Genomic DNA, 23,243 nt, shown 5'->3' with positions numbered 1-23,243 from the left:
TGGAGGCTGCAGTGAGCCAAGACTGCGCCGTTGCACTCCAACCAGGGCAACGAGCAAAACTCTGTCTCAAAAAAAGTATATATATAAAATATATATATATTTTGTATATATATGTAGCATTTTTTTAAGATCCCTTTGAAAATTAAGTTTATCTTCAAAGGAAAAATTATTTTCAAGTCTTCTGTAAAATAAGCATGTCACTTTTCATTATTTTCTTTTTTTTTTTTTTTGAGACAGAGTCTCACTCTATCGCCCAGGCTGGAGTGTGGTGGCGCGTTATCAGCTCACTGTAAGATCTGCCTCCCAGGCTCACACCATTCTCCTGCCTCAGCCTCCCGAGTAGCTGGGACTACAGGCACCCGCCACCATGCCCGGCTAATTTTTTGTGTTTTTAGTAGAGATGGGGTTTCACTGTGTTAGCCAGGATGGTCTCGATCTCCTGACCTTGTGATCCGCCCGCCTCGGCCTCCCTAAGTGCTGGGATTACAGGCATAAGCCACCGCACCCGGCGCTGAAAAAAAGATTATTTTCTTAATCCATGGATGGCTAATGAGCACCCTGAGTAGAATGTAAAACGTTAGTTTTTGTAAAAAACATTTAATAGATTGAATCAGATTTGTACCGATACTATTTAGATCTTATAATTGGATTCCAGACTGTAGTAATTTTTCTGATATCATACATTTTCATGAAAATTCTGTGTTGATATTCATTTTATATGTTTTTAGGAGTTTGAACAGGGTTTGTCAGAACTTACAAACCACGTTAGATACAATGAGTCATTTACTCCCCAGCCCAGCCCAGATTGTCCCCATGTACGAATGCTGGTTTGCATCCTGTGGTTATTTGTTGGCTGTGTTTATGTAACATAACCCTGTGCTATTTCATTTAAAATAAAGTTCTGATTTGGTTGTCAGCTGCTGAGGAGCTTGATATGGAAAATGAATTTTTATTACCACCTGTTTTTGGTGAGGAATATGAGGAACAGCCCAGACCTCGATCTAAAAAAAAGGTACATTCACTTAATAGCCTATATAACAATCTCTCTCTACAGGCAAACAGGGATACAGTGGTCTTTTAGTGTGCCTGAGAATATGGAAACATACTCTGTTTTCTAGGCTGGAAAATAATTTAAGAGGTAACCTATTTTTAAGTAATAAAAATATCTCAGATTTAGTTGATACCTCAACTAAACTTTCTTGATGCAGGGTCAAAATAGAAAACAGTTGCTAAAGTAGTAAGTTCAATTCTTTCACAAAAATTTAGACTGTTTTCTAGGGAGCTGTTTTTTCCCATCGTTATTTCTGATGAGATTATCAGCGGGGTTGAAGTATACAGTTTATTATTTCTGGTGTCTTTTAGGCATACACACATAGAAAGACATGCTGGACAGTTTGACCATTCAGTGGACCAAATCTACATGCGTTAACAACTGTAATTGTTATGGTATTCTGCCAACTTTCTGTGTTTCTGACTTCCAACATAAAGCAGGTTTTAAAAATACCTTAAGAATGATAGGTTTCACAATTTGTCTCCAAAAGAAAGAAAAAAAAACCTGAAAAGGGAGAGAATACTTGCAGTAGAATGAAGGCGGACTTCTCGTTGACACCAGACACAACAATTAACTCAAAATGAGCCATATACCTAAATGTAAGAGCTAAAAACATAAAACTCTTAGAAGAAAACATAGGCCTAAATCTTAATGGCCTTATGTTAGGCAGTTTCTTTGGTAAGATACCGAAAGCACAGGGAAGAAAAGGAAAAATAAATAAATAAACTGGACTGCATCAAAATTAAAAACTTTTGCATTGCGAACAATGCCATCAGGAAAGTGAAAAGGGGGCCGGGCACAGTGGCACCTGTAATCCCAGCACTTTGGAAGGCTGAGGCGGGAAGATTGCTGGAGCCCAGGAGTTTGAGACCAGCCTGGGCAACATAGTGAGACTTCTAAAAATTGGCCAGGCATGGTGCCACGTGGCTGCAGTCCCAGCTACTCAGGAGGAGGATCCAGGCTGCAGTGAGCTATGATCGTGCCATTGCACTCCAGCTTGGGCAACAGAGCAAGACCTCACCTCAAAACAGAACTCCAGCATGGATACTTACCTGGCAGGGGAAATACCGTGATTACAAAACTCTAGCATGGATGACAGAGCAAGGCCCTGTCTTAAAAAACAAAAATAAAACAATAAAATAAAATAAAAAGTGAAAAGTAGTTAAGTGTCACTCTCTATAAGGTGGAGTTGTTGAAAAGTTCTTCAGTTTCTCTCTTACAGCAATATTTAGATTATTAGTTTATTAATTGTCTTGTATTTATTTTCTCATCATTGGTGACTCTCACCACAGAATTTAATATGATTTTGTTGCACAAACTGATTTATGTAGAAACATCACATTTTCTGAAATATTGACTAACTGTTGTCAGATTCAGGAATACCAGTCAGTTCAAAGCAAATACCTGTATTTCATTTTTTTCTTTTCTAATTTCATGACAGATTAAACAAATTACTATATTTTTATTACAGATTAAAGAAGTAACTGTATTTGTAATTACAGATGATCCTTGTACAATGCAGTGGTTGGGCTCTGATCCCCCCTGCACAGTCACAAATTTGTGTATAAGTTTTGACTCCCTAAAAACTTAAGTCCTAGTAGCCTACTCTTCACTGAGCACCCCCTGCACAGTCAGAAATTCATGTGTTACTTTTGACTCCCTAAAAAGTTAACTACTAGTAGCCAACTGTTGACTGGAAGCCTTGCTGATAACAGTTGATTAATGCACATTTTATATGTTACATACTGTATTTTTATAATAAAGTTAGCTAGAGAAAATTATCAAGAGAATCATATGGGAGAGAAAATGTATTTACGATTCATTAGGTGGAAGTAGATCGTCCTCATTGTCTTCATGTTGAGTAGGCTGAGGAGGAAGAGGAGAGGTTGATCTTGCTGTCTCAGGTGGCACGGTTGGAAGAGATAGAAGGAGGTGGGAGAGGCATGCACACAGAAAAACATATGTGTCCAAGTGGACCCCTGCAGTTCAAACCCATGTTGTTCAAGGGTCGATTGTAATTTGCCTTTGTTGAGAGATGGCTTGTATAAAGTAATGAAATAATGTAGGCTTTAAAAAAGATGTTACGGTGTTTTTTACTAATAGGGAGCCAAGAGAAAGGCTGTATCAGGATACCAGTCTCATGACGATAGTTCTGACAATTCAGAATGCAGCTTTCCTTTCAAATACACGTATGGCGTAAATGCATGGAAACACTGGGTCAAAACTAGGCAACTTGATGAAGATCTTCTGGTATTAGATGAGTTAAAATCTTGTAAGTGTTTTAATTTTGTTTCTCCTAAGTCCTATTTAAAATCAAGATTTCTGTTGTGGCGTACCTTTAAATTTAAAAAACATAAATGTAACTTAAAATACCTGTAAGAATGCATTTTATTTTACTTCAGAGCTCTTACAAAGAATGTCAGAAAGTTCTTAACCTTAATAAGACAGTAAATAATAACAATTACTGATTTTTATTTTATGTATTTTTAGCTAAATCAGTAAAGTTAAAAGAGGATCTACTCTCTCACACCACAGCTGAGCTTAACTATGGGTTAGCTCATTTTGTCAATGAGATCCGACGGCCAAATGGAGAGAATTATGCACCTGACAGCATCTATTACCTTTGCCTTGGAATACAGGAGGTTAGTAATTTGATGGCTGCTTTTAAGTATAACATTAATAAGAAAAGTTGTGGCAGTTCTTGTTCCTGTAGCATTATGGAACCTTTATTGACTTACCAAGAAAGACAAAGAAAAATTTAGTCTATTTGGAAATATTATGATATTATAAAGGATTAGCTACTTTGTGTTTCTTCTGTAATGGAATATATATGTTCCTAAAAACCTTCAAGTTCTCCAAAACTTTGTACCAAAACCAAAAAGAATTTATGGGAAAAATAGGATATGGACAGATCACTCAAAACTTCGGCATCTTTTCTAGCACATCTACAAAGTTGTATATTTGCCACCATTTATATAAAAATGATAATCAGGATGAGATTCTTTGCTTACCGTTGCAGATAAATGAATTCACATTATAAGGCATGATATGTAGCCAGATCTGGCTGTAGATCCCTGTTGATCTACAGGTAAACAGAAAAATGTCCTGACTCTGTAGATAGGTCTGTTTCACTGTGTGCTGCTGATGTGTCTGTCTTGCTAAACGGTGTAACTACTCATTAATTCTTTGGCTATTTCATAAGAAGAGATCGTTCTTTAGGGGTAAAGATAAACTTCATCGACATGTCTATGGATTTGTTTTCTACAGTAAACATGGAGATCAACTTTAAATAATGACCTCTAGTTCTGAACAAATTCTACAGATTTGTGCCCAGAAGTCAGAAAGAATCTCCAACTTCACATCCTATGTATTTTGAAATACAGTAGATGACAGGGGAGATCTCTTCAGAGTTTTGTTTGTAGGCCTAAAAGTTCATTTTATTCTGCTAACAGGTGTTAGATAATGAAATAAATCACTGAAGAAAACTAGAATTGTCCTAATTTGTGTTTTATTTACTTTTTCTTTAGGATAGAAATTTGCTTAAGATTCTGTAAGTGGTGGTGCAGATATGTAGTGCATGGCTGTGATTCACTATATTCAGGGACCATCACATATCTTGCAGTAACATCCTAAAAGATACGTGAATAGGTGTACTTTTTTATCGTTTTATAGGTTTACGTGTACATTGAGCCTCATGCTTAGATGATAATATAGGTCCACCATTCCACAAACCTCTGAAAACCAGAATTTTTTTCATGAAAACACACTCAACAGTAAAACCTAACTTAAAGGATTGTGAAGCTATTGTTTTCTTTATTACTCTTGGTGTTAATACTCATCTATAGAACATTCACCATAGAACTTACTATAGAATTGTTAACGTTTCTAAACGAGTACAGAGTGTTTACCCACACCACTCTAGGAATATTAATGTATTATAATTATGTACATGCCCCGTTTCCCCTGTAAAATCCAGACAATTATGAATTCCAAAACATGTGACTCTGGTGGTTCTGGCTGAGGGCTTGAAGACCCATGTGTGTATTTTCCCTCCTCTTCTTTTATTATACCTAGGAGGGAGGGGGAGAGTAGGAATAGCATTTATCCTGTACCAGGTATAGATGAAATTGTCTTAGTCCTCGAGTTTCAGAACAATTTTATTACATATAAATCCTCTTACTAACAAAGGGAAGCTAGGTCTTACTGTTCTTTCTTGTACATACTGTCCACATAGTAGGCACTCACTGAGTTGGATGATTGTTGTGACTTTTTACACAATAAACCTCTAGATCCCATTTTCTACTGCTTTTGAATGTGTGTGTATATTTATTTATGGTGGTGAAACTTTTTTAAGGAGAACGTTTATATTTTAGAAATAATTCTGTTATCTAGAGCAACTGGTTTAAAAGTGCTGTAGAGAGCACTTGGGTCGCGCCAGATTAACTCAGCACGAAGAGAGAGGCTGAGTTCTAGGCTCCTCTTGTTTTAATTCATTCCTGCTTTTTGGGGGCTGTGTTTTGGGTTATGTATGGAATTTCATTTAGAAGAAGTTTCTGGTAGAACAAGGCTTAAAAATGTATTTAGATAATAAAACTTTTAAAATCAATAAAAACAACAAACTAAGGGGTTCTCTGCCCCACTGATCTCTAGTCTACCTAGTTCCTCTCCCTAAAGACATGCTTTTTGCTCTTTTTAGCTGTTTCCTCTGGCATTACTTGCATATAGAAATATAATTGATTTTTGTATCTTCATCAGTTCACTGTTAGTTCTAGTAGGTGGTCTTGTTTTGCTCTTTTTAAATATATCTTAGAATTTTCTGTATGCACAATCATGTCACCTGTGCATAAGGACAGTTTTGCCTCTTTCTGATCTTTCTTTGCTTGGCTTCACTGCGTTACTTAAAACCTTCCGCCATTTTTCTCTCCTGCCACCCAAACCCTAGTCCTGGTACAGTGTTGAGTGGAATGAGTGATAGCAGAAACTCTTGCCTAGTTCCTGATCGCAGAGGAAAGTATTTTGTCTTTGACCATTAAGTACAATGCACCCTTTAGGGTTTTTTTTGTTTTTTTGGGGGTTTTTTTGGTAACTTCCTGTTGCCAAGTTGAGAAACTTTTCTTCCATTCTTAGTTGACCAAGGATTTTTTTAGCTTTTTTTTGTTGTTGATGAGTTTTTTTTTTTTTTTAATTATAAATGCTTTTTGAATTTGTCAACTTCCTTTTCTGCATCTATTAAGATACGGATTTTTCCTCTCCTATTAATAATGGTATGAATTTAAATTAATTTTCAGACATTAAACCAGCCTAGCATTCTTGGGATAGACTCCAATTGGATAATGTTATCTTTTTTATGTATTGCCAGATTAGATGTGCAAATATATTGTTGATGATTTTTGCAGACGTTCATAATAAGTAGTTCAGAGTTTTGTTTTTTAACGATAATTCATATTTATAAAGAACATTGTTCTATGAACAACAACAACAAGAAAAACTCAGAAAAAAAAAAGTGATCAGAATATTATTTCTCACAAATAAGGCAACTAATGCCCTGGTATCTCAAAGTCCTTTACAAAAAGGAGATCGCTTCCTAAGATCTAGTCAAGGGGTTTTGGTATGTTACTTTTTTTTTCTTTTACGTTATTTTGTTTTTCTTTTCATCTGCTTCCATCTTAATCATAATTTCTTCAGCTGTAAGAGCTCCAACTTGCCTATTCTTTGCTTACTTAACTTTTTGTTTGATGCTGGCCACATGAATGTTAGTTTCAGTAGAAGCTTTCTTAGGTTTCACATCTGGTTTTTTAAATTAACGTTTTGCTTCTTTGCCCATCTCTTACCGAGAGCTTCTGCCTCTTCAGCCTTTATTGCTTCCATTTTCTGCTACTGCTTCTGATTTGCCTTCAAAAAGTTTTCACAGCCAGTTTCTTATCAATCTGACTTTCTGGTTGTGGTGGTGGGAATGGCGTATATTCTTTCTTAACATTTTTTTTCTTTGGTTCCTTGCATTTATTCATAGTTGTATGTTTGAATTGTGGCAAAAATCTCTCCCAGCTTTTGATTGAAATTCAGAATCTTTTGCCAACTCTTTTAATCATTAAGGTTTTAATATTATAAATAGGATGCATATTCTTCATAGTATATAGGACTACTTTTCAAACCTTTTATTTTTTTGAGACGGAGTCTCGCACTGTCACTAGTCTGGAGTGTAGTGGTGCAATCTTGGCTCACTGCAACCTCCGCCTCCCGGGTTTAAGCAGTTCCTCTGCCTCAGTCCCAAGTTGCTGGGACTACAGGTGCTGCCCGCCACCACGCCTGGCTAATTTTTTGTATTTTAGTAGAAACGAGATTTCACTGTGTTGGCCAGGATGGTCTCGATCTCCTGACCTCGTGATCCGCCCGCATTGGCCCCCTAAGTGCTGGGATTACAGGCGTGAGCCAGCACGCCTGGCCAGTCTCAAACCTCATTTTTAAGCCACTAAAAGGTTCAGTGACTGAAACTATGTTTCCCTCCTTCATAATGGAACAGGTTCATTAAGAGTTCTTCAGTGTTGATCCTTCGAGACCAATAAGCCGTTGTCTTTTTACAAATCTCTTTATTTCTTACTAAATAACCTGTTTTAATGATGTTACGTGTAACATCATCTGGAAGAGTTCGTACTGCCTGTTCAAATGAAACACTCCTTGCTAACTGTTTTAGATCTCTGGTCCCAGTGATGATATGTGAATCAAAAGTCTTCTGTTTTGTTTTGTTTTGTTTTGTTTTGTTTTGTTTTGTTTTTGAGATAGTCTTGCTCTGTCATCCAGGCTGGAGTGCAGTGGCACCATCTCGTCTCACTGCAACCTCTGCCTCTGGATTCAAGCGATTCTCCTGCCTCAGCCTCCTGAGTAGCTGGAAGTACGGGTACCCACCGTCATGCCCAGCTAATTTTTTGTATTTTTTAGTACAAGTCGTCTTCTTTGTACTACTGTTAACGGAAGTAAGGCCATGAGTGTAAATTGTACAGGTTCTTGGTGTTTTAAACAAAGGATTGGACAAAATGTACAAACGACAAAGGAACAAAGCAGGGAAAGCAGGAATTTATTAAAGCAAGAAAGCACTGAACAGGGTGGGAATGGACCCAAGCAGGTGACTCTAGGGCTGTTACAAAGTCTTCTGGGATTTAAGTACTCCTTTTGAGGTCCTTATCGGTTACCCTTATCTGGATGAAGGATTTGGTCTAATACTAATAAAAGACTGAGGTGAATTGGCCCCCTGTGTAGATGAAGGGATGGTCCCTGCTTGGCCCATGGCCAGTCCAGGGCACTCCCTCTTTCCACCTGAGACCTGGCGGAAGGAAGAGGATTGTAGGGAGAGCAGCCTTTGCTTTATGGGCATGGGGAGATGGGGTTTTCCTTTTTGGTTCAACTTTAGGAAATTGGTGTTAATTGGCCTTAGGTTTCCTGCCCCCAGACCAGGTGTTTTCCCTTGATTCACCATGAATGACTTTAATTTCTCTGCCTCCAGACCCCATTCTTCTGCCTCAGTTCAAGCAGTCATGCCGCCCTGGATCCAGGGCAGGGTTGCATTAACATTGATGTTCATTCAAGGCTTTGTGCACCACTGGCCAGCACTCTTTCTAGTAAGCCTCTCTGTATTTTGGGAACAGAGTTACATAATTGCTTTCCTTCAGGAGTCCTCTGGGATTGTCCTCTTTGGAAAGAGCTGGTTCCTTCCAACCATCAGGAACAGTAGGGAATTCCCATTCATCTTGGTCTCTCTGGCTTCCACTTCTGGTTATGAAATTCACTGTTTACAGCTGCTTTTTTTGGCCGGTTCAGAGAGGAAGACGCCATTTTCAAATTGCTTCTGGTGGAGCTGGAAGTAAACTCGAAAGTTCTCTTGTCTTTACCTGGCTTTGGTTTGGGGGTCGTAGTGGCTTCATAAAATGAGTTGGGGCTGGACACGGGGGTTCACGCCTGTAATCCCAACACTTTGGGACGCCAAGGCAGATGGATCACCTGAGCTCAGGAGTTCTAGACCAGCCTGGCCAACATGGTGAAATGCTGTCTCTACTAAAAATACAAAAATTAGCCGGGTGTAGCGGCAAGCACCTGTAATCCCAGCTACTTGGGAGGCTGAAGCTGGAGAATCGCTTGAACCTGGGAGGCAGAGGTTGCAGTGAGCCGAGATCACGCCATTGCACTCCAGCCTGGGCAACAAGAGCAAAACTCTATCTCAAAAATAAATTAAAAATAATAATTTTTTAAAAAGTGTTGGGAAATATTCCTACCTCCTGTTTTTGGGAAGAATTTGTGAGAATTGGTATTCTTCTTTAAATATGCAATAGAATTCTCCAGCGAAGCCATATAGGCTTAGGATTGCTTTTTGTGGTGGGGGTGGCAGGGTGTGGATAGGTGTGGTTTTTAATCACTTAATCAGTTCCTTTAGTTGATGTCAACTGTTTAGATTTCCTGTTTCTTCTTGCACCACTTTTAGCAATTTTGTCTTTCAAGAAATGATGCATTTCATCAAACTCGTCAAATTTGTTAGCCTAAGTTTGATAATACTTTCTTATTATCCTTTCATTCCTAATACTGGTAATTTGTGCCTTCTTTTGTTTCTTAGTTCTTTTTGTTTGTTTGTTTTTGAGACAAAGTCTCACTTTGTCGCATAGGCCGGTGTGCAGTGGTGTGATTTTGGCTCACTGCAACCTCTGCCTCCCAGATTCAAGCCTCAGCCTCCCAAGTAGCTGGGATTACAGGTGCCCGCCACCATGTCTGGGTAATTTTTGTATTTTTAGGAGAGACAGGACTTCACCACATTGGCCAGGCTGGTCTCGAACTCCAGACCTCAAGTGATCCGCCTGCCTCAGCCTCCCAAAGTGCTGGGATTACAGCTGTGAGCCACTGTGCCCAGCCTCTTTTTGTATATTGAACAGTCCAGCTCAGGAATCAGCCAACTTTTTTGTAAAGGGCGAGATAGTAAATAATTTAGGCTTTGCAGACCAAGAGGTAAAACTTTAGAACATAATATAGCTGCTTACATATAACTGCTTTAAATTGTAACCATTTATGAAAGAGTAAAAAGCAATTCTTAGCTCATAGGTTTGTGGGATTGGGCCCATGGAGCTAGCTGGGTCTGTATAGGTGGCCTAGACACTCACATAGCTAAAGGTGTATCATTTTAATTTTTCTTTTATATTGAATCTGAGCCGTATTAGTTCCTTTCTTAATTTGCTCTCTTTTTATCCAGCTTCTTAAGATGTAAGCGTAGATAATTGATTTTAGATCGTTCTTTTTCAGGAAAGCATTTAAAACTGTAAACTTTTCTCTAAAACTAGTTCACTTACATCACGAATTTTTATATGTTGCAGTTAATTTTCCTTGACTTAAAGAAGATGGTATCACAGGAAGTTGAGTCTCTGGATTGCTTTTTATTGAATGGATTATTTAAATAATTAGGACTTCAATACTATTAGAGGTTTTGAGAGCTAAGTGGATTGTGTAATAGATGATTATGAAGTATGTCTTAAATAGGTTTTTTTCCCTCAGTTTTTATTACTTAAAATATACATAACATAAAATTCACGGTTTTCAGCATTTTTAAGGATGCAGTCCAGGGGTATTAAGTACCTTCACATTGTTGTGCAGCCAGGGTCACCGTCTGTCTCCAGAACTCTCTTCATCTTGCAGAACCAAAACTCTGTACTCATTAAATAGTCACTGTCCATTCCTTCTCTACTGAGCCCTGTAAGCCGCTGTTCTACTTTCTGTCTCTATAATTTTGACTCCCATAGGCACCTCATGTAAGTGGAATCATACAGTATTTGTCCTTTTTAGTCTGGCTTATTTCATTTAGCATAATATACTCAAGGTTCATCTGTGTTGTGTAGCGTATGTCAGAGTTTCCTGCATGTGTGTGTTTGTGTGTGTGTGTTTGTGTGTATGAGAGAGAGAGAGAGAGAGAGACTTGGTCTCACTCTGTCGCCCAGGCTGCAGTGCAATGGCAGGAACTTTGCTTAGTACACCCTCAACCTCCCAGGCTCAAGTGATCCTCCTGCCTCAGCCCTTTAAGGGGCTGGGAATGTGGGCACGTACCACCACACCTGGCTAACTAACTTCTGTGTTTTTTTGTAGAGATGGGGTTTCACCATGTTGCCCAGTCTGGTCTCAAACTCCTGGGCTCAAGCAATCCACCTTCGTTAGCCTCCCAAAGTGCTAGAATTCACAGGCATGAGCCACTGTGCCCGGCTTCCTTCCTTTTTAAAATAGGTTCCTTATGTATTGATGAATGTTTTCTCAAAAAGTTGTTTTACCACTGAACTGCATGTTTAAAAATGGTTACGATGGTAATTTTTTTGTTCTACAGTTTACCACAATTTTTAAAAATTATGGAATATCTATTTTTATTATTGGATACATTTTCACAGACTTGTTTTCAAAGACTGTGGTATTTATAAGCAGCTTTAAAAGTAATCCTGAAACTCAGTGTAAAGATAAGATAACTCAAGTAAACTTTCCAGAAATCAGTGCTGTTTAATGTTAGTTCAAGATGTGTACAGAAATAGAAGCTATTTTTGGAAGAGTGTGCGTATTTTTCTGTTGGATTCATTAGTTTTGCTCACATCTGACAATAAAGATGCAGTTGACAGGAAGTATGATTTTCTTCCATATGTCTATAGAACTATAGAAGAAATAATATCTTTTTGTTGTAAGGACTAAGTCTAAGTCCTGTGAATGTAAACTGAAGTAAATAGTCACTTCTGTTTTGTACATTGAAAAATTAAACACAATTGTAAATAACTGGTACTGTATGAAAGGGGAGCACAGCCTTATTTTTTCTTGTTTTGTTTGTTTTTCTTATTCCTTCTCAAAGTAACTGACTTTCCTCCACTGATTTTGTATAAGGAACGGTGGTTATTGTTAAATGTTCACATAATATGAAAATGTTGGAGGAAGAAGAAAAATTATATGAAATCCTGTGATAACCATCATTAACATTTCATGATCATTCTTTCATACACTGTTTTACGTATGTGAACACATATCTGTCATACTAAATTTATTGTAAATAGAACTATAGACACGTTGTTGTTTTTTTGAGACAGAGTCTCTATCGCCCAGGCTGGAATGCAGTGGCGTGATCTCGGTTCCTCCACTTCCTGGGTTTAAGCAATTCTGCCTCAGCCTCCCAGGTAGCTGGGATTACAGGAATGAGCCACCATTCCTGGCTACTTGGTCTCCCCGCCCCGTAGAGATGAGTTTTCGCCATGTTGGCCAGGCTGGTCTCAAACGCCTGATCTCAGGTGATCCACCTACCTCAGCCTCCCAAAGTTCTAGGATTACAGACCTGAGCCACCATGCCAGCCACTTTTTTTCTTTAATCTCCCCACCTTATCACTGTTAGCTAGATGTGTGTATTTCTGTTTTTTGTGAACGTGATGAAAGAGATAATTTGGTCAGCTAGGAACACTAGACCATATTACACACTTCTACATCTTACTTTCTGTTCATCTCCTTCCCAGTAAATTGTAGCAGTCCCTCTAAGTCAGCAGGAACGGGCCTAACTGTGTTTATATCTCATTGTGTGCTATATCACAATTAATTTAGTAATTTCCACAATGATGAGCATTCTCTGTTTGATGAAATTTTGCTGTTATAGACAGTGTATACTTTCCTTCCTCCTCTGCTCCCCTCCTGCCCCACACAAATCTTGTATATTACTGATGCGTTTATTTCTGAGATATGATTCCAGAAAGGGTATTATTGGATCTTAAGAAAAGTATATTTTTTATTTTTAAAGATAGTAACAGATTTCTTTCCCAAAAAGTTTGGAGATCTTTGTGTTTATTGACCATTTGCTTTTCTGTGAATTGCCCCATTGTTTATCTTTTTTAGTTTGTGAGTTTCTTGTTTATTACAAACAGTAAGTCTTTGTTATTTTTCCAGATTTTTCTCCAGAATTTTTATTTTTTACTTTCTACATGTTAAGTCTTTTATATGGAGGGATATTTTTTAAAGAAGAAAGAACTTTATTTACTAAATCAAAAAATATAGTAAACTCACAGTGTGACTTGTTAATTTAATTTCTGTGTAAATGGGTAGTTTTCAAATAATTAAATTCTATTAAAATACATAGAGGATTTCTAAACTTATTTAATCTTTATTCAGAGGACCTTAAGAATTTTGGGGTGTTTTTTTTTTTGCGCGATCTCAGCACACCACACCTCTGCCTCCCAGGTTCAAGTGATTCTCCTGCCTCAGCCTCCTGAGTAGGTACCTGGGACTACAGGCCACCACGCCCAGCTAATTTTTGTATTTTTAGTAGAGATGGGGTTTCACCATGTTGGCCAGGTTGGTCTCGTTCTCTTGACCTCGTGATCCACCCGCCTCGGCCTCCCAAAGTGCTGGGATTACAGGCGTGAGCCACCGCGCCCGGCCTCTGTTTTTTAATAGCAGTGATGAGGTTGATTCAGGCTGTTTGAATCCTCCTTTCATTGGTTAATTTAGCAAACATTAAGTGCTGTTGTGTGCTGGATGCTGGACATTGGAGTAGGCTTTGGAGATTGAGGTAAGCATGTTGACAGCTTACATGCTGGATGTGTCATTCAGTCCTCTCAACAACTCTACTATAATTATCAGCATTTTTTTATGAGGAAGTAAAGTTACTTGCCAAAGTTACACAGCTCATAAATTTTGAATCTGGTGGGCAGCTTGAATTAAAAGCCCTTACAATATGTTCCACTCAAAGAGTTGAAATACACAGACAAATAATATTTAAATAATGTTATGTTCATGGTGTATACAGACTTGGTGTATACAGACTTGGTAACACAGAATTGGGACTAATTATTCTACTTAAGTATATACAGTGAAAAAGTATATGAATGTGGATGATATTGAGTTTTAAATTTTCAATTGAATTTTGAAGTACATGTAGAAATTTATTCAGCAAAATGATGAGAGAAGGACAATGGCAGTACAAGGGCACAGTTTACCAGGAACCACTTAGCCTGGCTGGAAAGTATAATGTGAAGTGGAGAAAGCTTTGGGGTATTGAGGTTGGGGGCTGCGGTAAGAAAGAGTCATACCACAAAGGCCTCTATTCCTTGATTAAATGTTTAGATTTCATCTTTATCCAGGGAGAAACACAAAAAGGTTTTAAGTATTTTTTAAAATGACACTTGAAATTTTTTTTTCCTGGGTGTATAGGCATCTGAAAGCTGGAATATTTTCTTTGAAACAAATTATTGTGCAGAACTACTGATTGATAGCTTAAATTAATGGTAGAATATTTTATATCATTCTTAATGAAGCTTTATTCATATAACATTTAATAAAACAACTGATTTGAGACTTAGAAGTAGAATCTGATAGCCCTAAAATTATATCTTATATTCCCAATTTTTATTTAATTTTATAAAATTGTTACATATATTGTTGCACATAGTGTCTTGCTTTAGCTAGATCTCCAAAACATTATTTGACCATATGTTTGTCATATTAGTGACAATACTCGTCTGAACAAACATGCCAGTAGTCTGAACGTATCTAAAACATATGCTTTTCAACTCTCTGTTAGCTGCGTTTATGAGATTTTCATTTTGCCTTGCAAGTACTAGTACTGTAATTTCTGTTTAAGTAGATACCTATCAATGTGCTACTTTGCCCTCCCAAACATTTTTTATCCATAAGAAACAGGGCCTTTGAAATGTGGCTAGTCTGAAATGAGAAGTGTTCTGAGTGTGTAAAATTTATACAAGATCTCAAAGAATTTGTATTTTTAAAATGTTAAATATTTTTATATGTTGGGATTACATGTTTTGGATATATTGGGTTAAGTAAAATACTTGTTCTTTTTAATTTCTAAAATGTGGCTACTAGAATAGTTAAGTTATTTTTATCATTCAATACTGCTCTTTACGGATGTTCCAAAACTATCTAGGGAACTCTAGTTCTCTCATGTATAGTCCCAGAGAAATCTAAGTAAAATGAGAGACCAGTAACTCTTAAAAAAGGAATTTATATTTTTTAAAAAATGATACTGATTGGCCGGGCACGATGTCTCACGCCTGTAATCCCAGCACTTCGGGAGGCCGAGGAGGGCAGATCACAAGGTCAAGAGATGGAGACCAGCCTGGCCAACATAGTGAAACCCCGTCTCTCCTAAAATCGCAAAAATTAGCCGGGCGTGGTGGCGGCGCCTATAATCTCAGCTCCTCGGGGGGCTGAGGCTGGAGGGTCACTCGAAGCCAGGAGGCAGAGGTTGCCTGAGCCAGGATTGCGCCACTGCACTCCAGCCTGGCGACAGAGTAAGACTCTGTCTCAAAAAAAAAAAAAAAAAAAAGATACTTATGAATTCAAATCCCGTAATTGAAGACTTTCTGTCACGATTTTTTTTTATTAAGAAAGCTGCTTTTCAGACAGGCCTATTCTGTCGAGGTGTTTTCTCTGGGATTAGTTACTATAAGTTGCTGCTCTTCCTCACAGCTTCTCCTTTGCCTCCGTTCCTGAAACCACACATTATTTTCTTCTGTAGATTCTCATTGGTTGTAAGGGCTTTGGTGCTCAGGCAACCATGTATCTATAGAATAGATGTTTCTAAGTTGTGACTCTGCCTATGATGGAAAATAACAGCAGCAGTAATATGGCATTGCTTCCCATACTACCAGAAATGAGTAATAAATAATACTGTAATTCATTCTGTAACAAGAGCAGCAGATCATTTATCATGGATTGCCTAGAGAAGCCTTTTCAGGAGGATTAAGTGTTGGCACTTCATTTAGGAACTGCTTTTAGTAGAGCTGAGTTGGGAACTTAGTTTTTGGTTTATTGTTGCTAAGGTTCTGAATGTTACATCGAAATTTTCTCTTTGTACTAGATTTACAGATGAAACTATTTCAGAATCATTTCCCTCATTTTTTATTACGCATGTTGCTTTATGATAAAAGCAAAAAATACAAATTGCTATTCTAAACTTGGGGATTTTACTTTAGTGATTGTTTTATGTAATACCTAACTAAGTTTGTATTTTTAGAAATACAGGAACAGTACAAAAGTTTATAGTCCTGTTAAATAGCTGGAATCATGATGCTATATTTTAAACAATCACTGCTGTTCTCATTCATAACAATGAGGATCTCCAGGTAGTTTAGGAAATGCTATTTTTAGAACATCTACCCTTTGACTAACCTGAAAGCAGGGGAGAAACTTAGCATTGTCACTTTCTTGATTTACCAGGCTTTTATCAGTTGGTCTATCATTGTATTTGAAAGACTTTAATTAGGAGTTTTTGTTCTACTATTTTAGAATTTTGCTGACTAATATTCCTTTGACTAGTTTGAATAACATTGGATCAACTCAGATGATGGCATTGTTTTGATTAGTGTATACATGGTGTACATTTTTTCTTTCTTTTACTTTTCACTTTTCTTTTATTTAAAATAGGTTTTTTGTAGACAGCATATTGTTGAACCTTGCCTTTAAAAAAATTGAATCCGACAATATCTGTCTCTCTCTTTTTTTTTTTCCTTGAGACTGGGTCTCGCTCTGTCCCAGGCTAGAGTGCAGTGGTGTGATCTCATGGCTCACTGCAGCTTTGACCTCCCAGGCTCAAGTGGTTCTCCTGCCTCAGCCCCTCAAGTCGCTGGAGCTAGAGGCACATCCCACCATGCCTGGCTAATTTTTGTATTTTTGTAGAGACGGGATTTCACCATCTTGCCCAGGCTGGTCTTGAACTCCTGAGCTCAAACTGTCTGCCTGCCTTGGCCTCCCAAAGTGCTGAGATTACAGACGTGAACCACCACTCCCACCCCAGGATCTGTCTTTTAATTGCGGTTTAGACCAGGGACCAACAGACTTTATACGTAAAGGACCAAATGGTACATGGTTACAGGTCATGCTTGTCTGTGTCGTGCAGTCATTCAGCTCTGTCGTTACAGCATGAAAGCTGCAGTACAGTATGCAGATGAACCAGTGTGTCTGTATTCCAAGAACACTTGATAAAAACAGGCATGGGCCAGATACGGCTCTAGGACTCCAGTTTGCTAACCTTGGCTTAGACCTTTTACGTGTGACATGATCATTGCTGTCGTTGAATTAAAATCTCTTGTCCTTCTGGTTGTTTTGTATTCTCTCTGTTCTTTGTTTTTCATCTTTTTCTGCCTTCCTTTGAATTAATATGTTTTGTGATTCCACTTTATTTCCACTTTGGTTTATTATTTGTACCTCTTAAGTTTTACTTGTTACCTTAGGTTTGTAGTCTGCATCTTTAATTACATGTCTACATTCAAATAATATTGTATTACTTCACATGTAGTTTAAGAGCCTGAGAACAGTGTACTCCCCATTCTTGCCTTTCATTCTTTGTGCTATTATCATATAATTTTATGTTATTTGCTCTAAGTCCCACTAATGTTTATACTTGAAATGATTCTGTAACCACCCTCACTGTTAAGATTTTTCTAGGTTTGTGACAGTAAGTTATAAGATTCATAAATCTGCACAGTTTTACAGGTGGAGAATTAGGAATATAGAGACAATAAGAAAAAAGCGTTAGCCTGACAAAGTCAGAGTGCTAGAAGAGAGCTTTCAATAGCTACAGATAACATTTCATCCCATCCTTACCACTCAGTGTTTTTCTTTAGTCATTACCTTAAATACTCTTATTTCATAAGAAAAAAAAACTAAAAAGAAAAAAAAAGTCACTTTTATTTTAAAATTTACATTTTTCTTCATCCACTATATAATAAATACTGGAGTCAAATATTCTTTTTTTTTTTTTTTTTGTCTGACAGACTGAAGATTGTCATCCAGTTTTTACATTCTCGATTCTGGGGTGTGTATTTCAGCTTTGAGTATTTCAGGCAAGAGATTTGTTGATAATTTATGATTCTTTTTGATTTCTAGGTGCATACATAAAATCAGTCATGTTTTAGTATGCATTTCAAAGACATAAAGCTATATTTTTTTCTTAAATACAGAGTGTAACATGTTCACTATAATTAGCTGATTTTCTTTCAAGAAAGTTTGTGGGGCTTTTTTTTTTTTTTTTTTGTAGTACTTGGGTGGAAGTAATCGAAAAGACAACATATTTATTGATCCTGGATACCAAACATTTGAGCAAGAATTGAATAAAATACTGCGAAGCTGGCAACCAAGCATACTTCCAGATGGTAATGCTATTTTAAATAAAGGTGTTGTTATTTTTACAGAGTACGTGTGAAAATATTATAATTAAGTCACTTACATTAGATAACATTTTCTGAAAACTTACTCTTGAGCTCATCTGACGTTCATCTCTTGTTGAATTAGAAATGAATGTGGTCAATAACTAGTGTTTATGAAGAACTTTGTAAGAAATGTAATCTACTTTCTCTGGAGTATGAGACTGGATGTTCATGTCTTAAGCCTTCCAGTGGAGTGGAACTTCTGATGTAAATTTCTCTTAAATCCCTGTTTTCAATATATGAAGAAAATGTGTATGTATGTGGAGTCACCATTTTTTTTCAGGAGTTTAAATTCCTGAATTTTAATTTTAAAAAGATTTACATTTTTTTTCTGACCACTGTTTGGCTCGTCCTACTGAAGAACAGAAGCAAACATCCAGTCCCTTATTCCATAGATAATACTTCCATAGTAGCCTCTGTATTGTTAAAGAGCTGCATAGGTAATTCTAAAATTATTCTAGTTGATCTAGTATGAAAGAAGAATTGGTATAGATTTGTCCTTAAATTAACTGTATCTACTTCTGGATGGTTAAATGAAAACTTTTATTTATTATAATTCTTTTAAAATAGTTCTCTCTATTTAAGGGTCAATATTCTCTCGAGTTGAAGAAGACTATCTCTGGAGGATAAAACAACTAGGATCACACTCTCCAGTAGCTCTTCTGAATACACTGTTCTACTTTAACACTAAGTATTTTGGCCTGAAAACAGTGGAACAACACTTAAGACTTTCCTTTGGCACTGTGTTTAGGCATTGGAAAAAAAATCCTTTAACGATGGAAAACAAAGCGTGTCTTCGATACCAAGTGTCTTCCTTATGTGGAACAGATAATGAAGGTAGTGTAACAGATTTCTATTTTTATTTTTACATTTTTTTTGAGACAGAGTTTCACTCTTGTTGCCCAGGCTGGAGTGCAATGGTGCAATCTCGGCTCACTGCAACCTCCACCTCCTGGGTTCAAGCAATTCTCCTCCCTCAGGCTCCCAAGTAGCTGGGATTACAGGCAGGCGCCACCAAGCCTGGCTAACCTTGTATTTTTAGTAGAGACAGGGTTTCTCCATGTTGGTCAGGCTGGTCTTGAACTCCCAACCTCAGGTGATCTGTCCGCCTCGACCTCCCAAAGTACTGGGATTACAGGCGTAAGCCACCACATCTGGCCCAGATTTTTATTTTGAGATTGTCTGTGGTAGGGATATCCAAACCTTGCCTTTCTAAAGACCACCTGGGTCACTTGTTAAGAACCTAAGGACTGTCTGTTTTATAAAATAAGACAACCTATTTCTTCTTAAGATGTCTCAGTTCCTTTTGTTTGAAAAATTGTACATTACCAGAAGCCATAACTTAAAACTCCAAGCCAAGGGGCACCTAGTCCTTATTCTTTGGTATAACAGACACTAGGAATGATGTTTATATCTTTCTTCAAGATTATTTTAGGAGGTTTATTTCACTTTTATTTTTTTAAGATAAAATTACTACTGGAAAAAGAAAACATGAAGATGATGAGCCAGTATTTGAACAGATTGAAAACACAGCCAATCCTTCCAGATGTCCTGTGAAGATGTTTGAATGCTACTTGTCTAAAAGGTGAGTGTTAATGATACTTAACTTTTAAAAATGATGGTAGAAGTTGACTGGTTTAAATTTAACATTACCAAGAAGTGACTTTTTTTAATGGATTCTTTTTGAGATTTCTTCTATCTCAGTTATACAGTTCATTCAGTTACAGTCTTTTATTTTGAAAATACCCAGCTTATACATCATACTTAGAGTTTAAGCATACATTAAGAAATCACTCTCTACTAATGAAATTTCCACTGCTGCCATTTTCTTTCTTTCTTTTTTTTTTGGAGATGGGGTCTTGCTCTCTCACCCAGACTTCAGAACAGTGGCACATGATCATAGCTCACTGCAACCTCAAACTCCTGGGCTTAAGCGATCCTCCCACCTGTGCCTCCTGAGTAGCTGGGACTACAGGCATGTGCCTCCATAGCTGGCTAATTTTTGTATTTTTTGTAGAGACAGGGTCTCACTGTGTTGTCCAGGCTAGTCTTGAACTCCTGACCTCAAGCGATCCTCGTGCCTCAGCCCCTCAAAGTGCTGAAATTACAGGCATGAGCCATTGTGCCTGTCATTTTCTTTTAAATTACAGCGATTCCAATGACAGCAAAGCAAGGGACACAGACTTTTTCTTAAAGGATCAGATGGTAAATATTTTAGGCTTTTTGGGCTGTAGTATCTCTATTGTAACTAGTTGGTTCTCTTCTAACTAGAAAGCAGCCATATACTGTATATAAATTCATGGCATGTGGCTGTGTTATAGTAAAATACAGTAAAACTTCACATAAGCAGGTGGCTGGCTGTAGTTTGCCAATGCGTGGTGTAAAGGTATGCTCAAAGGTCATATAGATAGGTGGAAATATAAGTGAAGTATTTACATTTAAGAGAAAACAGTCAAGCAGGTATGAAAAATGGAATCATGTTCTGGAATTTTTTTTCCCCCCAATCTTAAACCAACAGGCATTTAAAAAAGTTTAAGCCAATAAAACGTTTAGAGATCATAGATTATTTTATGCTTACCTATTGTTTTAAGCAAGCACTCTCTAATTTTCAGAAGGTCAGCATGAATTCAAAATGTACTTCCCTATTTAAACAAATTTATAAATCACAGTGAGGTCCCCAGGATGGCCCTCAAGATCTCGTAAAAGCAAGTGTCATGTATAGGATGGTGGTAGTACAAGTTGAATGCCCCTTATCCAAAATGCTTCTGACCAGAAGTGTTTTAGATTTCAGACTTTTTTGGATTTTGGAATATTTGCATATACAACATGTCTTAGGGATGGGACCCAACTCTAAACATGAAATTCATTTATATTTCGTATACACCTTATACATGTAGCCTGAAGGTAATTTTATTTACGCATAGCCTGAAGGTGATTTTATTTATGCATAGCCTGAAGGTGATTTTATTTACGCATAGCCTGAAGGTGATTTTATTTACGCATAGCCTGAAGGTGATTTTATTTACGCATAGCCTGAAGGTGATTTTATTTACGCATAGCCTGAAGGTGATTTTATTTTCCCCTTGGGGATGCTGAATAACCTGTGTGTTATGTGCCTGTGTTTTGGCTGCGGACTCCTCACATGAGGTCAGGTGTGGAACCTTCCACTTTTGGTGTCATTTTGCCAAAGAGTTTCAGATTTCGGATTTTTGAATTAGGGATGCTCAGCCTGTATTTCTCACCATGGTTTAGGGTAGTCCTGTTTGGCTGCAATAGTGTCAGGGTCTTCAGTTGGTAGTAACTATTTGTTAGGTGGAAATTCCTATCTCACTATTATCTTGTTGGTATTTTAAAAATTAAGTTTCTATTATGTAATGCTGTAAGAATTTTTTTAATTTTATGTGCTGCCATATTTCATCAATTCTAAGACATTTTCACGTTTCACTATTTCTGAAACTGGGATGCACAGTTTAAATTGTTGCATCTTGAAATCATAATTGGCAGTGTTTTACTTGCTTAATGGTAAAATTAAAGTAATGAGTGGTATATCTATTGATGGTGTCTTGGATTTAATGAAATGGAGTTAAAATTGTGGTGAGAAATAATCTCTATCACAGAAAATAACAGAATATTTTAATGACAGAATAATGGAGACAGTGAGGCATAGGGTCTGGTCATATAGCGTGATTAATGGGGTCTGAATTATTCTTGAAAGAAGAAATGAAAGTTGTGGGAAATTTTGTATGTATTTTGTGAAATTGACTTTTTCCTCTCTTTCCTCCTGCCTCCAAAGTCCACAGAATCTTAATCAGAGGATGGATGTTTTTTATTTGCAACCAGAATGCTCTAGTTCTACAGATAGCCCTGTCTGGTATACATCTACTTCACTGGACCGAAACACCTTGGAAAATATGCTTGTACGGGTTCTTCTAGTAAAAGATATTTATGATAAAGACAATTATGAACTGGATGAAGACACAGACTAAAAAGGAACGTTTCAGAAGCAATCGGGATAAAACAGCATTAGATAGTCACGCTGCTAGATCTTTATTATGGAAAACATTTCAAGTTTACTCCTTCTGTTTTGAGTTTTGTAGCAGTGTACCCACACTGGGTATTACCATGTAAATAATCTGTGAGTGAAAGTTGCCATTATTCTATGTAGTGGTTTTAGGATACTTAACAAATACATTCAAATTCTTTTTTTATTATTATTTATTTGATTAGGTATGTTTGTAACTTTTTACATTACAGAATATGAATGAGAATGTGCCATGTATAATTTTTTTCTTGTAGTAAGAAACATCCATATTGCACAACTCTACTGTTGCAAAGCTTCCTTGGAAGGGGGCTCTTTTACTGGGTTCTTAACCAGATGGTTGTGTATGGGTAGCACTACTAAAAGTTTAGAACTTGCAGTGTCTTTCGGAATTTTTAAAATAAACTGTAAACTAATAGGCTGGGGTTTTTGTTTTGTTTTGGGGGGTTTTTTTGTTTTGTTTTGCATTTTAGTTACTGAAGCCTTACAAGGTTATGTAGAGAGATACCATCTTCTGTACCAAAAATAGACAAGAGAATGCTGTCAATATTGGTGTACTGTAATGTGAATCTATACTGGTGAAAACAACTTTTTGTTCCCCTTATTAAAACCTTAGTGTCCTTTTCTCATTTGTGGCTTTCTGCATCACCCAATCAATAAAAAAACAAATATATATATATATATATATGTATATATATGTATGTATGTGTGTGTGTATATATATATATATATATAAAATGATTGTAAGTTGAAAAGATCATCAGGACATTTCCTTTGTAAAAATGTCTGATGAAAGCATAAAATTCTGTTTTCTTTTATGCCAGCCATAAGTATCTGAAATCCTCTTCAGTTATAGAGGTTTGATTTTTGTTTCTTTTTTTCCCTCTTAAGGATACAGATCATGCTGCAATGTTACTTGTGTAGTACTCTAAAACTTAGCAATTTTATTAGA

General features: G+C 37.0%; 1 protein-coding gene and 1 pseudogene across 6 annotated transcripts in view; one reads left to right on the top strand and one right to left on the bottom strand.

The window, feature by feature from the left end:
* Window positions 1–22,916, top strand: part of ZMYM2 (zinc finger MYM-type containing 2) — a 127,206-nt gene extending 104,290 nt beyond the window's left edge. For all 6 annotated transcript variants that reach the window (XM_073012772.1, XM_008021677.3, XM_037986926.2 and 3 more), the window contains 7 exons: window positions 918–1,012; window positions 3,155–3,323; window positions 3,542–3,693; window positions 18,084–18,198; window positions 18,838–19,089; window positions 19,717–19,837; window positions 22,046–22,916. In XM_073012772.1, the coding sequence (XP_072868873.1) occupies window positions 918–1,012; window positions 3,155–3,323; window positions 3,542–3,693; window positions 18,084–18,198; window positions 18,838–19,089; window positions 19,717–19,837; window positions 22,046–22,238 (1,097 nt within the window). In that variant the 3' untranslated portion in view covers window positions 22,239–22,916. The remainder of the gene's footprint in view (window positions 1–917; window positions 1,013–3,154; window positions 3,324–3,541; window positions 3,694–18,083; window positions 18,199–18,837; window positions 19,090–19,716; window positions 19,838–22,045) is intronic.
* Window positions 5,978–8,878, bottom strand: LOC140710612 (KRR1 small subunit processome component homolog; annotated as a pseudogene).
* Window positions 22,917–23,243: the final 327 nt, after the last annotated feature.

This window comes from Chlorocebus sabaeus, chromosome 3 (assembly GCF_047675955.1).
Source record: "Chlorocebus sabaeus isolate Y175 chromosome 3, mChlSab1.0.hap1, whole genome shotgun sequence".
Taxonomy (NCBI): domain Eukaryota; kingdom Metazoa; phylum Chordata; class Mammalia; order Primates; family Cercopithecidae; genus Chlorocebus; species Chlorocebus sabaeus.
Note: the sequence above shows the minus strand (reverse complement) of the source record. Positions and strands in the feature narration are given on the sequence as shown.